We start from the raw sequence: 13,595 nt of genomic DNA on the forward strand, positions 1-13,595 counted from the left end.
GGGGTGGAATTGAAAGGGTGAAATTGGTCAGGGGGTGGAACTACACTTCCCCAAAATGTAAAAATCCCAAAATCTCGGCTTGGATCTACAAGTCGCCATTGTGAGTTTTATAACAAAGCTACCAACTGTCAAAATCCGTTTGACGATAATGCAGCCGCATCTCCCACAATTAAAAATTCCATCCCCATTTTTGACAACCTCGAGACTTCAAAATGTGCATAATAAAATGCAGCCGAAACATTTTTCCAACACCAATTAAATTATAAATGGGAGATCTGTTGGAATTTTAAATGAAAAATGCGAAGGAACTTTCAAGTTCGTAAGTTGGTAATCAGTCATGTAAAGTTTCCGGTAGATTTACCGGAGGCGTTGCCAACTCTATCATACTAAACTAACATTACATTACCATAATGGAGCGTTCGGAAAGTGTCCACTCAGTGTAGCCAACGCAACTCACCTGTAACAAAAAAAGGTGTTAGTAATCCAGACGGGGTTTTTCTAGTTTCAAAGTTTAATCCCGTTTTCTCCCAGTGCTCACACTGTGTTAATAATAACACTATATCAAGACTGAGCAGTGCTTCTTGGTGTAATTTAGCTAAATTTGACCTGAATTATTCAGGGGGATCGGAATACCATAGAGGCTACAAAGGTGCTCTTTGAGAATGCGCAAAAAACTAATTCCCCTAGATTTAGTTTCTTATCTAATTCCTCCTCTTTGATTTTCCATGTGGAAATTAACGTGATAATAATTCAGGTTCATTGACTAAAATAATTACCTTAGTTTAATGCAAAAGTTACGTGTTTGCTTGAAGCTACGTAAATAATCCACGAGTAGAGCTCATAGCTCCTTTGAAGCCGGATAAGATTGACGCGTGAAATCGATATGCGACAGTGCTACCAACTGTATGAAAAATTCAAAGCTGCTGCTTTTACTCTGAATACGCCCCTGCTCCAAATTCTTGTACTTGTGATTTATTGATTGTGTTACAATAGCGAGCGTGGCATTGTGGGCTTTCTTCCGTTTGTTACGAAAACAAAGAGCCCGCTTAAATTAAGTTATCTGAGGTAAAATGGCTTGTGGTTAAACGCAGATCTTGAGCCCGGCCCTGCACTTTAATGAGACAATTGGGAAATTCGCTGGGACTTCCGCATTTAATCTAAAAATATTACAGTACGAATAAATAAAATTGAGTTTTATTAAAAGAACGCTTATTTTAACTCGACCGAGTTAATAAAATTAGCAACTTAAAGTTCGTGTGGAATAAAAAAAGTGTCTGTGAAGGTAATTATCGGGTTTAATGAGAGTAATTCTTCGCTCTTTGTTGTTTTAATTAAATCTCTTTAAAGCTATAAATTTGAAATCGGTTTATATAGGCAACACATCAATCACTTGTGTATTTGTGTGGTAAAATCGATACACTTCAACTGAAAGCTCTCGGAGAAGAATACAAAATAAGAGGGCTTTTGACAAAAGATCGGCAATGATTGTAATTTGTAATCCTACTTGTAATGGAAAGGAGGGCTGTGATCACTTTAAAAACAAGTGGATTATAATGGAGATGTTTTTTGGTACCTACAAAGAGATGGAAGATGTGCGAGTCAAAGGGTGAAAAGGGAGGTGATAAGGAAATTTAATTAGATGGGGAGATTAGGGAAGTTTTTAGGGATGCCCGGAGCAAGATTCGTGCACCTTTATGGGGCCAAAAATTTTGAATCTCATAAAGTTGTACATTCGTTACAAGTTTCAACTGTTTTGTCATTTTTTGACAGCTGTAATTACAAAACGAGCGCTCAAAAAATTTTGACAAAAAAATAAATATACAGGGTGAATCTTAAGCTTTATTGTAGTCTCAAATTTGTTGTACTGGGTGACCCAGTATTTATAAAAACTTAAGTTTACTCTAAAAAATTAGCTAGAAATGATGAGATGAGACGTTGACATCAGAAATTTGGCAATTTGCAAATTTCGACTGTAAAAAATCAAGGAACTATTTCTTATGTAAAAAATTGCGAGAAAAACGATGGCGCAAACCGCATCTCAATATCTGAAATAGTTTCCGAGATATCGAGCACGAATTGTTTTAAACCTTCAAAAATTTGGCCCTCTGGCGACAACCCAAAAATTCAAACGACCAAAACTCAGTTATTTGTTGACGAAAATTAAAAATTCTCATGTTTTTGGATCCAGCGTGACATTTTGCGTAAAATGAGCCCAGATTTGTTGAGTTTTCTTAATAAATAAACGAGGCATTGGCCAAAAACGGTTTTGAAGACGTCATTTTAGGGTGATTTTCAATCAATGTTTTCAAAATGAAAACGACGTTTAATAGCTTTGAATTATACATCAGTCGAAAAAGGAGCTCGAAATCTATCTCCTGGCCAAATTTGAGATCAATCGGACAAACAGTTTACGAGTTATAACCAAAAATAAAAAAAATGAAAAATTTTCATCGTTTGAGTCGGAATTTTTTTTTCGCGAAAAATCGACTATCGAATTTTGGGCTTTTGAACACTTTTTCTAACGTAGAATGAGCCGAGAAAAAGAATGGCGCAAACCGCATCTCAATATCTCAAATAGTTTCCGAGATATTTAACTTTAAAAATTACGAAAAATGAGGAAAAATGAAAATCAACTTTCCGAAATTTTGATCGGTCATAACTCAGTTATTTGTTGTCGAATCTGAATTTAAATTCCAGATTTGAAATCTGCGAAAAATTCTGCGTACACTGATGTATAATAACTCAAGTTTACTCTAAAAAATAAGCGAGATATCGATATGAGAAGTTTGGCCATAGTTTTAGTCATGAATTTTTGCGAAAATTTGCAACTTTCGACTATTGGCAAATCTAAAAACTATTTCTGATGTAAAAAATCGCGAGAAAAACGATGCCGCAAACCGCATTCCAATATCTCAAATAGTTTTCGAGATATCGAGCATGAATTGTTTGGAACCTTCAAAAATTTGGCCATCTGGCGACAACCCAAAATTTCAAACGGCCATAACTCGGTTATTTATTGACAAATTTTAAAAAAATATCATATTTTTGGATTCAGCGTGAAATTCTGCGTAAAATGAGACCAAATTTGTTGAGTTTGCTTAATAAATAAACGAGGTATTGGCCAAAAACTGTTTTGAAAACATCATTTTAGGGTGATTTTCAATCAATGTTTTCCAAATGAAAATGACGTTTAATAGCATTGAATTATATATCAGTCGAAAGAGGAGCTTAAAATCTATCTACTGGCCAAATTTGAGATCTATAGGACAAATAGTTTGCGAGTTATGCCAAAAATTAAAAAAAAATGAAAAATTTTCATCGTTTGAGTCGCAATTTTTTTTTGCGAAAAATCGACTATCGAATTTTGGGCTTTTAAGCACATTTTCTAACGTAAAATGAGCCGAGAAAAACGATGGCGCAAACCGCATCTCAATATCTCTAATAGTTTCCGAGATATTTAACTTTGAAAATTGGGAAAAATGAGAAAAAATGAAAATCAACTATCCGAAACTTTAATCGGCCATAACTCAGTTATTTGTTGTCGTATCTGAATTTAAATCCCAGATTTGAAATCTGCGTAAAATTCTGCGTTCACTGATGTATAATAACTCAAGTTTACTCTAAAAAACAAGCGAGATATCGATTTCAGAATTTTGGCATAGTTTTAGTCATAAATTTTTGCGAAAATTTGCAAATTTCGACTGTGGAAAATTAAAGAACTATTTCTTATGTAAAAAATCGCGAGAAAAACGATGGCGTAAACCGCATCTCAATATCTGAAATAGTTTCTGAGATATCGAGCATTAATTGTTTCGAACCTTCAAAAATTTGGCCCTCTGGCGACAACCCAAAAATTCAAACGGCCATAAGTCACTTATTTGTTGACGAAAATTGAAAATTCTCATGTTTTTGGATCCAGCGTGACATTTTGCGTAAAATGAGCCCATATTTGTTGAGTTTTCTTAATAAATAAACGAGGCATTGGCCAAAAACGGTTTTGAAGACGTCATTTTAGGGTGATTTTCAATCAATGTTTTAAAAATGAAAACGACGTTTAATAGCTTTGAATTATACATCAGTCGAAAAAGGAGCTCGAAATCTATCTACTGGCCAAATTTGAGATCAATCGCACAAATAGTTTACGAGTTATGGCCAAAAATAAAAAAAATGAAAAATTTTCATCGTTTGAGTTAGAATTTTTTTTCGCGAAAAATCGACTATCGAATTTTGGGCTTTTGAGAACATTTTCTAACGTAAAATGAGCCGAGAAAAAGAATGGTGCAAACCGCATCTCAATATCTCAAATAGTTTCCGAGATATTTAACTTTAAAAATTACGAAAAATGAGGAAAAATGACAATCAACTTTCCGAAACTTTGATCGGCCATACCTCAGTTATTTGTTGTGGAAACTGAATTTCAATTCCAGATTTGGAATCTGCGGAAAATTCTGCGTACACTGATGTATAATTAATAACTTAAGTTTACTCAAAAAAATAAGCGAGATGTCGATATCAGAAGTTTTTTATAGTTTTTGTCATCATTTTTTGAACACCTGCGATTACAAAACGAGTGCTCAAAAAAAAAATTAAAAAATTTGGAGATACAGTGTCCGTCTTAAGCTTTAAATTGGTATCGAATTTGTTATACTGTGCGACCCATTTAAAGTAGTGTGGACTCCCAAACTTCATTACAACATTTACTGACGTGTCATTTTTTGAACACCTGTGATTACAAAACTGGTGCTCAAAAAACACAGTGTGAATCTTAAACTTCAACGTAGTAGCCAATTCTATATACTGAGTGACCCAGTTAAAAATGTGATTATTCCTATTTGTTATGACTTTTTATCAATGTGTTTCTTTTGACCACCGATGGTTACATGACGAGTGCTCAAAAAAAAAAGAAAAATCAGTCATAACTCGATTCCTAAGCTTCAAAACGGTACCAAATTAATTATACCAGACGACCTAGTTTAAAGACCTGGATTACGAAACATCTTAACACACCCAGTGCTCAAAAAACTTCCCATTAAGCGTGACCAAATGTGATTTAAAAAAATCACCCTGTATAATCACAGCTGTCTTGATGATTTCGCAACACAAAACCTCATTGCAAATCAACGAATTTCTTTATGTAACGCAGACCATATGGTACATATTTCAATCCAAGGTCCGAAAAAAACAAACCCATCATTGCCATTCATAACATAGCAGACTTTCACTATCTCAACTATTTATTAATATTCACAATGTTAACACCGTTATAACGGGAATTATAAATTATAAGTAAACAATAAAGATAAAAAGTAAAAGTAGTGAAAAATCCTTGTAGCGAGATTTCCTTTACAATTTCCATTTCAAAGAACCTCAGTGCAAATGAAAGAAATAAATACGCGTTGTTATCAAAAATATTGTTTAGTGCTTGCGAATACACAATTTTTACAGTTGAGTTAATTTCGAATGAAAAGCTTTTGTGTGTTTTATAGAGAGATGTCAAGTCGGTGGACGCTGAATAAAGTAAATTCAAGGATATGAATATAAATCTCTTTGAAATTTCCTATGATGTTTGCAAGTTTATAAAGAACGCGAAGGAACCACATGTTCTAAACAGGCTTTAGGATCGGAATTCTGTTGGCGGCTCTGCCTAGTTACCAACCGTACAATTTACACCCATGACAAATGAACGCAATATCTCCACATCGAGTAAAATAAACTTGAAAACACACGTCCTTTGACATTTCGCTCAAATTAATTATGGAAATATGCGGTTGATTTATTTTATAACACTCCAGTAGCTCTTAGGCGTAACAGGTTCGTACTTGGATTTTTGTCCAATTTTAATTAAAAGCGCAATTAGACGATGCATCAATTATTTTTTGACAGACGCTTAATCGAATCGTGTTTTTGTAATTAATTGCCTGTAAAGTTTGGGTGATTTTTTAAAAAGCACAATTTTACCACAGGCGGTTTCATGCGTAAATTGTTTAACAAATGGGCGCCGTGATTATTAATAACCAAACAATGGGGCAATTTTCTTTATTAATTGTGGCCAGGGGTGGCTCCAGGTCGTGACCCGCTGCCTAAAATAGTCAACATGACAGAGTTTGGCGAAAATATTCAAGAAACGGACAAACTTCATTATAAATTTCTTTTGGTAGCCTCGTATGAAAGGAAATTAGTTTTTGTTTTGTAATTTGTTTTTTCGCTCCGTCTGCTTTGAATTTCAATCCCAGAGGAAAAATAGCAACAATTTTAGTACAACAAGTAATTACTTTTTACGTTTCTACAGAAAAATTGTAAGAATGTGAGCGCATCTTTCACATTTTTATTGATAACTTTCGCTGCTGAGCTCGTTTTTCTCGCATTTTCGTACTTTACTTCGCCCACTTTCTAATTTTCGTGGAATGCCACTTTCATGTTTTCGCAAATGTGTCGAAGCGGGCCTTGGAATTTGAATGTCAACTAGTTTAACAGTGGTGCCAATAAGACTAAACAACGAAAAAAATCACATGCTTGCACACCAAGTCCACGTACCCTTGCTGATGGCTGCCAGAAAGAAAACTCTTCGGCAAGGACATCGATCTCTGCTGCGACTCCAAGAAGCCGGCACTGCGATCCTCCGTCGGCGCACTTCCCGGTCTCGTTAAAATCATTTCGCGCCCTTTATCCGACAGCGGTGGTAACTCTTCTAACGGTGTCGAACCACCGGAACTCTTCGCGTTTTTACCAATCGTCCGATCGGACGTTGTTAACCACACGTCACTGCTACTCGACGAACTACTCACAGTGCCAAACGGCCCCGAGACCGGCGATGTCTTCTTTTCGTACTCTTTTTGGGAAAGCGGCGGTTTGTTGGGACTGACCCTCCGAGGTTTGCTCGTGGAATCTAAAGATCTTTGATGGGTTGGATAACTCTGGGAAGAGCGCATGATGAATTCGCGGTTGAGAGACTCGCGGTGGGCGCAGTGGGGCCAGAAGTCGCACGTGTCGGAATTGCATGGGTTTTTGGGGGCGGGAGGCTCGACTTGGGGGCCGAAGACGTGTTTAGCGAGAGGGAGGTTGGGGGTGGTTGAGCCGCGGTGGAGGACTTTCGGGCGTTCTTTTTTGGGGTTGGGGACGAAGTAGACTGTTAGACCGTTGTTGGTGGGTTTCGGGGGTTCTTTTTTCTCTTCTTTAGCCAGGTTGGCGTAGCGCTGCATGAGGAGGGCTTGAGCGGCGGCGCGGGTGCGAGTGCCGTACAGATAGTTGGTGACGACTTCAGCTTCACGGAGGAGATCCTCCTCGGTGAGGGTGCTCTCGATTTTGGTCAAGCGCTTGGTGCGGTCGAGTTGCGTGCCCATTTTAATAACCGGTCGATGGAGGTCGGGGTGTTGGGGAGACACCCTCAGAGGGTAATTCGGAGGAGCTTTCTTATCCGGTAATTGGAGACTACGAGAGCGTCGCACGCGCTGTAACGGATCTTCAGGAGGCGGCGGCACTTTCATGGGTTGGTAAGGACGAGGCGTCACTCTTCTGATTTGTTGGGTCGACCCCATGGGAGATCTCGAAGGAAACTCGTTACTACTACTCGATGAAGATCCCGGGGAAGCGCAATTTGGAGGTTTACTCCCTTCTGTTACCGTGGGGGCTTTCCGCAACTGCCCCCGATAATACTGCAATCTATTCGGTCTATTCGAAGGCGAGATCTTCTCTTTCGGTTTGTTGAAATCACTAAAAACGTTCATATTGACCATGCTAATGTTAATGGAAGAACTGTTGTTGTCTTCTTCGTCGGCGTCTTCGTAGACGTCGATCGAAGAGTCGGTATTTTCGGATAAACGTGGCATAACGGGGCGATTGACGCAACTATCTAAACTTCGGAAGCCCATCGAAGAAGACGAAGACGAAGAGGATTCTCCGTGGCGTTGTACAAAAAGTGACCTCCGAATGGCTGTGGTATCTTCCAACGATTTGGTCTGAGGAATCCTCCTCTCGGGAATACTAACAGGTGGTGGAGGCGGTGGTTGGATCCTCCTCATCTGCGTGGGCATCGACATCGACTTCCATTTCGAGGTCTTTGGCGACGCCGGAGGCGTAATTTCATCACTATCAATCGCATTCGACCTCGGTAAAAACGGCGTCTTCCCAAAAAACGTCTTCGTCTTGGTGAGCGTCTTCTTGTTCTTATCCTGGAACGCCGGCGGCGGCGATATGATCGGCGTGATGGGCGGAGGAGAAAACGTCTCCGGTTGCGGGGACGGCGTCTTCCTCCTCTCCAACTCCTGCGTTTGCAGAGTCAAGTGCGCGGGTCTCGGAGCGGTTTCCTTCTCGGGTAACGAGAGTCCTTCAGGACACTTTCCCGGCTCGCTGTTATAGTGAGCCAACTTCATCCCCGTGCGTCGCAGCGGCGTATAAATCGTCCTTCGGTTGTCGTCCAGCGACCGCTGTTGGACTTGCACCCACCCCGAGCGGCCGAGGTAAACCCCATCGACTTCGCGGTCGCACCAACGCACCGGCGACAACTCTCTGTTGACGTTACCGCCAACGAACAACTCCGAGTTGTTTACTTCGCTGATTGAATGAAAATTCGAGGAGTTGGTCCATTTGTACGGACCGCTAAGAGATTGATGTTTGGTCAATGTCGGCACCGTTTTCGTCGGGTACGTCCGACTGGTGGAAGTTTGGGGTTCCCAAGGCTCCGTTGTGCTACGGAGATGCAGCACGGAGACGTTGGGGCCTCTGGAAACCAAAGCGAGATTATTGGGGGTACGGTTAGTTCACCCACGGATTGCTCCATGGACAATGAACTTGGTTGGCGTTACCATATTCGCATAATCCTTGAATTTACCAGCCTACACGACTGGTCACCTTGCGAAAATATTACAGTTACCCAACGATGGGTCATTTCTTAGGCGGTTTCGACGGTAATGGAATTTGTTTTTACCAAGGCGACCGGTTTGATGGAGGCCGAAGAACCAGAGACTTAATTGATAAGCAATTGCGATTTGATGGGTTTACACAAAAAGCGCGAAGATCGAAGATAAAAAGGACATTCCATAGGAGCGCGACCACTCACCCGTTCGCGCGGAAACCAAAATATAGGACATTCCATAACGAAAACATACTTAAACTAAGGAAATATAAAAGAGAAATTCGCCACATTTACGCAATAAATCATTTCCTGTACAATTAACACACACATAACACCGCCGCGTTACGTAAAATCTGCCCACGTTTCCGTGAAACAACCCTTAGACCCAGAAAACAACCCCACAAACACGAAGCGACTACTCACCTGGCTGTGGCCATGTCGGACTCCGCGACGGGACTGATTCTCGTGTTGGTGCTCTGACGGACCGGTTCTTCGGCTCCAGTCACCCACCTTCGAACAGTCTCCGCAGTGCGAGCGCCCAACGCGGCGTTGGTACTTGGACCCATCACGCTGTCGACACTTCGCTGTAAAAAAACATTTTGAGAATGTTTCTGACACCTTGATGGATCTACGAAAATTACAAAGGAAATTAAAGAAGAAGTAGAATTAAAAAGTTACGAAGTTGCAGGAAGTCAGAAATCTTTTTAGAAACGCGGGAATAGTACCCTCAACTGACGTAATGACCTTGGGGTATTGATTGTGCTCATTGGTCCAAAATGACGACAGAAAAAGTAAAGGTCAAATCAGATTATTTTTAGACTGGCATTTCAACCCTCGAATTTCTGATCATTTCTTTTCACTGCACTGTAATTAATTACAGCTCATTAATCTCGTTTGAGGTATCCAAATACCGACCGTAATAAATCATATTTAAACTAGAAATGAAAACACTAAAAAAAGTTTTCTTCGTTAAGAAGCTGGAAAACTCGCCGGATACAATTTTTTTAGAGGAAATTACACGATTTGTAATTTGTGGGACTTAAAATGGAAACGCCCCGGGAATTGGAATATTAGAATTGGATTTCTGTCAAAAAAATATCGGTTTGATTGTGGCTTTAGTAATTTTAATTACAAAGTGGCGATATCTTGCAGTGAAATCAAGAAAAATAAATTTATTTTATTCAAAATGCATTAATAAAGTGATCTTTATTCACTCATTTGAGTCAGATAAAGTACTCTATTACTCTCTAGAAACCATAAAGAAAATTATTTTACAATTCCATGACAACAACGCAGGCATAACTCTAAATGTTAAAAATTTGTCACTGCTGTCACTTCTGTGATTTTTTTTTATTGTCTTAATTGCAACCAACAGAGGCTTTGGCTAAAATCTAGTATTACATTCAAGTGTTAGAACAAATTATTTACTCGGTCTACGATCTCAAGAATTGTCGTAAATAATTTGCTTTCTAACACTGTTATACAGGGTGTTTTTGAAATGTTTATACAAAACAGTTTTGCGCCATTCTACACCGTGTTTCAAAATGATTTTCGATTACCTTTGGAACGTAATTCCTTTTGTGCCGCTCGCATTGTACAGTGTTTGAACTAGTTCTGCCACTTTGAACTTGACACTTGTCAAACGTCAAAATCGCCAATAAGGAAAGAATTTAAACAACAAACACAAAAATTAACCAAAATTTGAGTCTGTTTTGTCTTTTCAGCGATTCAGTTGGCCTAGATCAGTGTCTATTTAATGATTTTTAAAAATTATTGTGAAGTTATCTAACAAACGTTCCAATCATTATAATTGTACAGCGGAATTTTTTAATTTGTACGGAAATTCATGAGCGACTAGATGAAAATCTTTTTGAAACGCAGTGTAGAAGGAGCATGAAATACAGGGTGTTAGGTAACGTTACGGCCATAGATTAATGGGTAATTAAGGAAGGCAAACTTTTTAGTTAAAAAGCTACAAGGCTTTAAAATTGACCAAGAGAATGGCAAATAATTTTTCAATTTTACAGAAATCCAAGTAGCTTTCGGACCAAACGAATAATTTGTCACTTTCCCGTCACATTTGAAGTTTTAAATCAGTGGCGTCAATAAAAGGGAAAAACAACGCAATTTTATTCAAAAAACAGACAATAAAGCAACATTACCATAGATGTTCAAAATGGCCACCATCTTGTTGAACACATAATTGTAAACGACGCAACAATGTTTCCTTTATTGTACCCAACACATTTTCGTTTTGACGAACTTGATTTGTGATGTCCACAAAAATGGAAAAGGTACGCCACTGATAAAAAATAAGAACTGTCAGTTAGACGTCAAACAAAAAATTTCCTTCAGTAACTCTGATGCAAATTTTTGTAACCTTATGCAAATTGTTCCCGGATTGGTCACATTAAAAGCCTTCCAGCTCTTAAACAGTTCAAGAAAACCCGAAAAAAACTTCGAAACATTACTTTTCACGGCTGCCTCCATCACCCCTTTTCCTATGGCCGTAACGTTACCTAACACCCTGTATGAAAAATCAATTTTTAGTTTAAAAACTGAGAAGGTAAAATTAACCCTAATCCACGGACTTTCTACACCACTGGCAAAAATCGCACCTGAAATGACTTGTTTCCTAAGCAACCAGCAACTTGATTTTTGTTCACTTTTAAATCAGTGGCGCACAAGAAAATTTATTGAAATTTTTAAGTAATTCTATTAGTGACTTCTATTAAAACTTTTTTTTAATAGGCTCAATCTGTGACCAGGAATTACACACTCTTTTGTACATGCGTTTCAAGAACACCCTGTGTAATAAATATCTATTTATATAAAATTTAAACAAAGCTGAAGAAAATATTGAGCACGTTAGAAGAATTAGACCAAACTAGAGATTCTAAAGAAACTAAGGAGAATCTAAAAAAAATACGGATAATTTGAAACATCCGAAGAGAATTAATAAAGAATTTCAGGAGAATTTAAAAAGAATGAAAAGTAAAAGTAATGTGAAGATATTTTTAAGGGGGCCAATCCGCCTTTTAGTTTAGTTTAATCTGAAACTTACTTCAGAATACGTTTTAAAAATAAAAAATAAAAATTCTGCCCACAAAACGGCAAAATATAGAAGACTTGAACGTCTAAACAAGCCCGCTCAATATTTATAAGATCTGAATTTCAAAAAGCCCGTTTTAAAATATTATTTATTACGGCCCTCGCATCTTTTTAAATTATTAAATTCCTCTAAATTGGATGTATTTCATCATTCCAAGGACATCAAAAATCAATACAATCAAAAGGATAATAAATCCTTTTTTCTCTTTCAATGATTTGTTCTGCTCCATTTCCAGAAGTCATCTACTTTAAAGAATTGAATCCCATTAATAGCAATATTTTTTCTTTAAAACCCTCTTTTTATGAGCTCAAAACAGACAAGTTTACAACAACGAAATCAACATTTAGTTAACAATGCTCGAGCGAACATGTAATAAATTCTGTAGTTTCATTTAAACAACAAAAAGAAAGTTTCTCGTATTGTTTCGCGTAATTGAATTCAAACGAAAGCTCGTGCTTTTGACTTTTTCGACAAAGAATGCCGGTGGAGTTTAACAGTCGGGATTTTATTTTCGGTATGAAAGCTTGTGAAAAAAAATCGTATAGATTTTCTATAAATAGATGCGATTAAAAGGAGTGGAGGTTTACGGATGTAGTTTTAGTGGATTATTCAATAGCAGATTTTGCAGATTAAAAGCTAATCGAAATTCATTTTGTAAGTTTGGGTCGGGTTGAGGGTAGTTCGACGAGTTTCGATTCGGGGAAACTTTACAGGACCAATTTTGCAAAAAAAACTTTGAATTGGCCTCATTTTTATTTTTGAAAGTATGGAAACTACACTCTGTGCGAATTTAACGAGATCCAATGAAGAAAAATCCGATAAAAATGGTGGATGCGCCGGTTCTAGTTTATAATTAATAAAGTAGTTCTAATTTGCTTTGAATTTCCTAATAAATAATTAATTACTTTAAATGAAAGCAGTGACTTCGCTTACATTGACTGTGGGATGCCTGGTCTTGGAGTCCCTGTCGGCCGACCGCTGCTGCAGATGCCTACTTAACGCAAACATCTCCGCCAACCTCGACCTGGTCTTCCCCGGCGTGGGATTGATCGGCGCCACCTGTTGAGGATTCCTCTTCCTCGCGGGAAACACCAGATGTTCGATATCCGGTGTATACCCAGGATCCATCCTGACAAAATCCTGGACGCTCAATTTTGGACCACTTTTCGAACCTTGTTTCGTTAGGGTGGATTTTCGTTTGACGTTGAATGGTTTGTGGGGGTTGGAACATTCTGCGAGGAAAAGAAGGCGATCGCGGATGTGCACTTCGTCTCGGCTCATCTTGACCTTATTTTATGGCGTGTTTTTCGGGATCGACCTCGTCAGACATCTGCGAAATTAAATTCAATTTAGGGGTGGATTTACGTTTGCACGATTTGAATAGAGAATTTACATTTTAAGACGGGGGAGTGGAATAGATTGTTATTTATTGGCGTTTAAAAGGGATTACGGCTGCGAGGGGGGCGAAGGAGAGCTTTTGGCGTGATTACAAAAAGCGTCTTAACTTAATTTTAAATTTTACTAATTTTCAAGGAGCTCCAATTACCAATTACCGGCACAAAGTTTTCTGAACAATTACAAATTAAAAATTAATTACTAAATTCGACATAGAAATGGTGGATGCGCCGGACT

The 13,595-nt window shown here is 38.3% G+C and overlaps 1 protein-coding gene across 3 annotated transcripts in view; it reads right to left on the reverse strand.

The window, feature by feature from the left end:
- RhoGEF3 (Rho guanine nucleotide exchange factor 3) overlaps window positions 1-13,595 on the reverse strand; it is a 54,104-nt gene that overhangs the window by 24,267 nt on the left and 16,242 nt on the right. For all 3 annotated transcript variants that reach the window (XM_088033902.1, XM_088033904.1, XM_088033903.1), the window contains exons 2-4: window positions 12,897-13,293; window positions 9,275-9,435; window positions 6,535-8,718 (exon numbers count right to left, since the gene is read on the reverse strand). In XM_088033902.1, the coding sequence (XP_087890028.1) occupies window positions 6,535-8,718; window positions 9,275-9,435; window positions 12,897-13,244 (2,693 nt within the window). In that variant the 5' untranslated portion in view covers window positions 13,245-13,293. The remainder of the gene's footprint in view (window positions 1-6,534; window positions 8,719-9,274; window positions 9,436-12,896; window positions 13,294-13,595) is intronic.

The sequence above is a fragment of the Gnatocerus cornutus genome, chromosome 4 (genome assembly GCF_029298725.1).
Source record: "Gnatocerus cornutus isolate USDA-ARS CGAHR chromosome 4, icGnaCorn1.1, whole genome shotgun sequence".
Taxonomy (NCBI): domain Eukaryota; kingdom Metazoa; phylum Arthropoda; class Insecta; order Coleoptera; family Tenebrionidae; genus Gnatocerus; species Gnatocerus cornutus.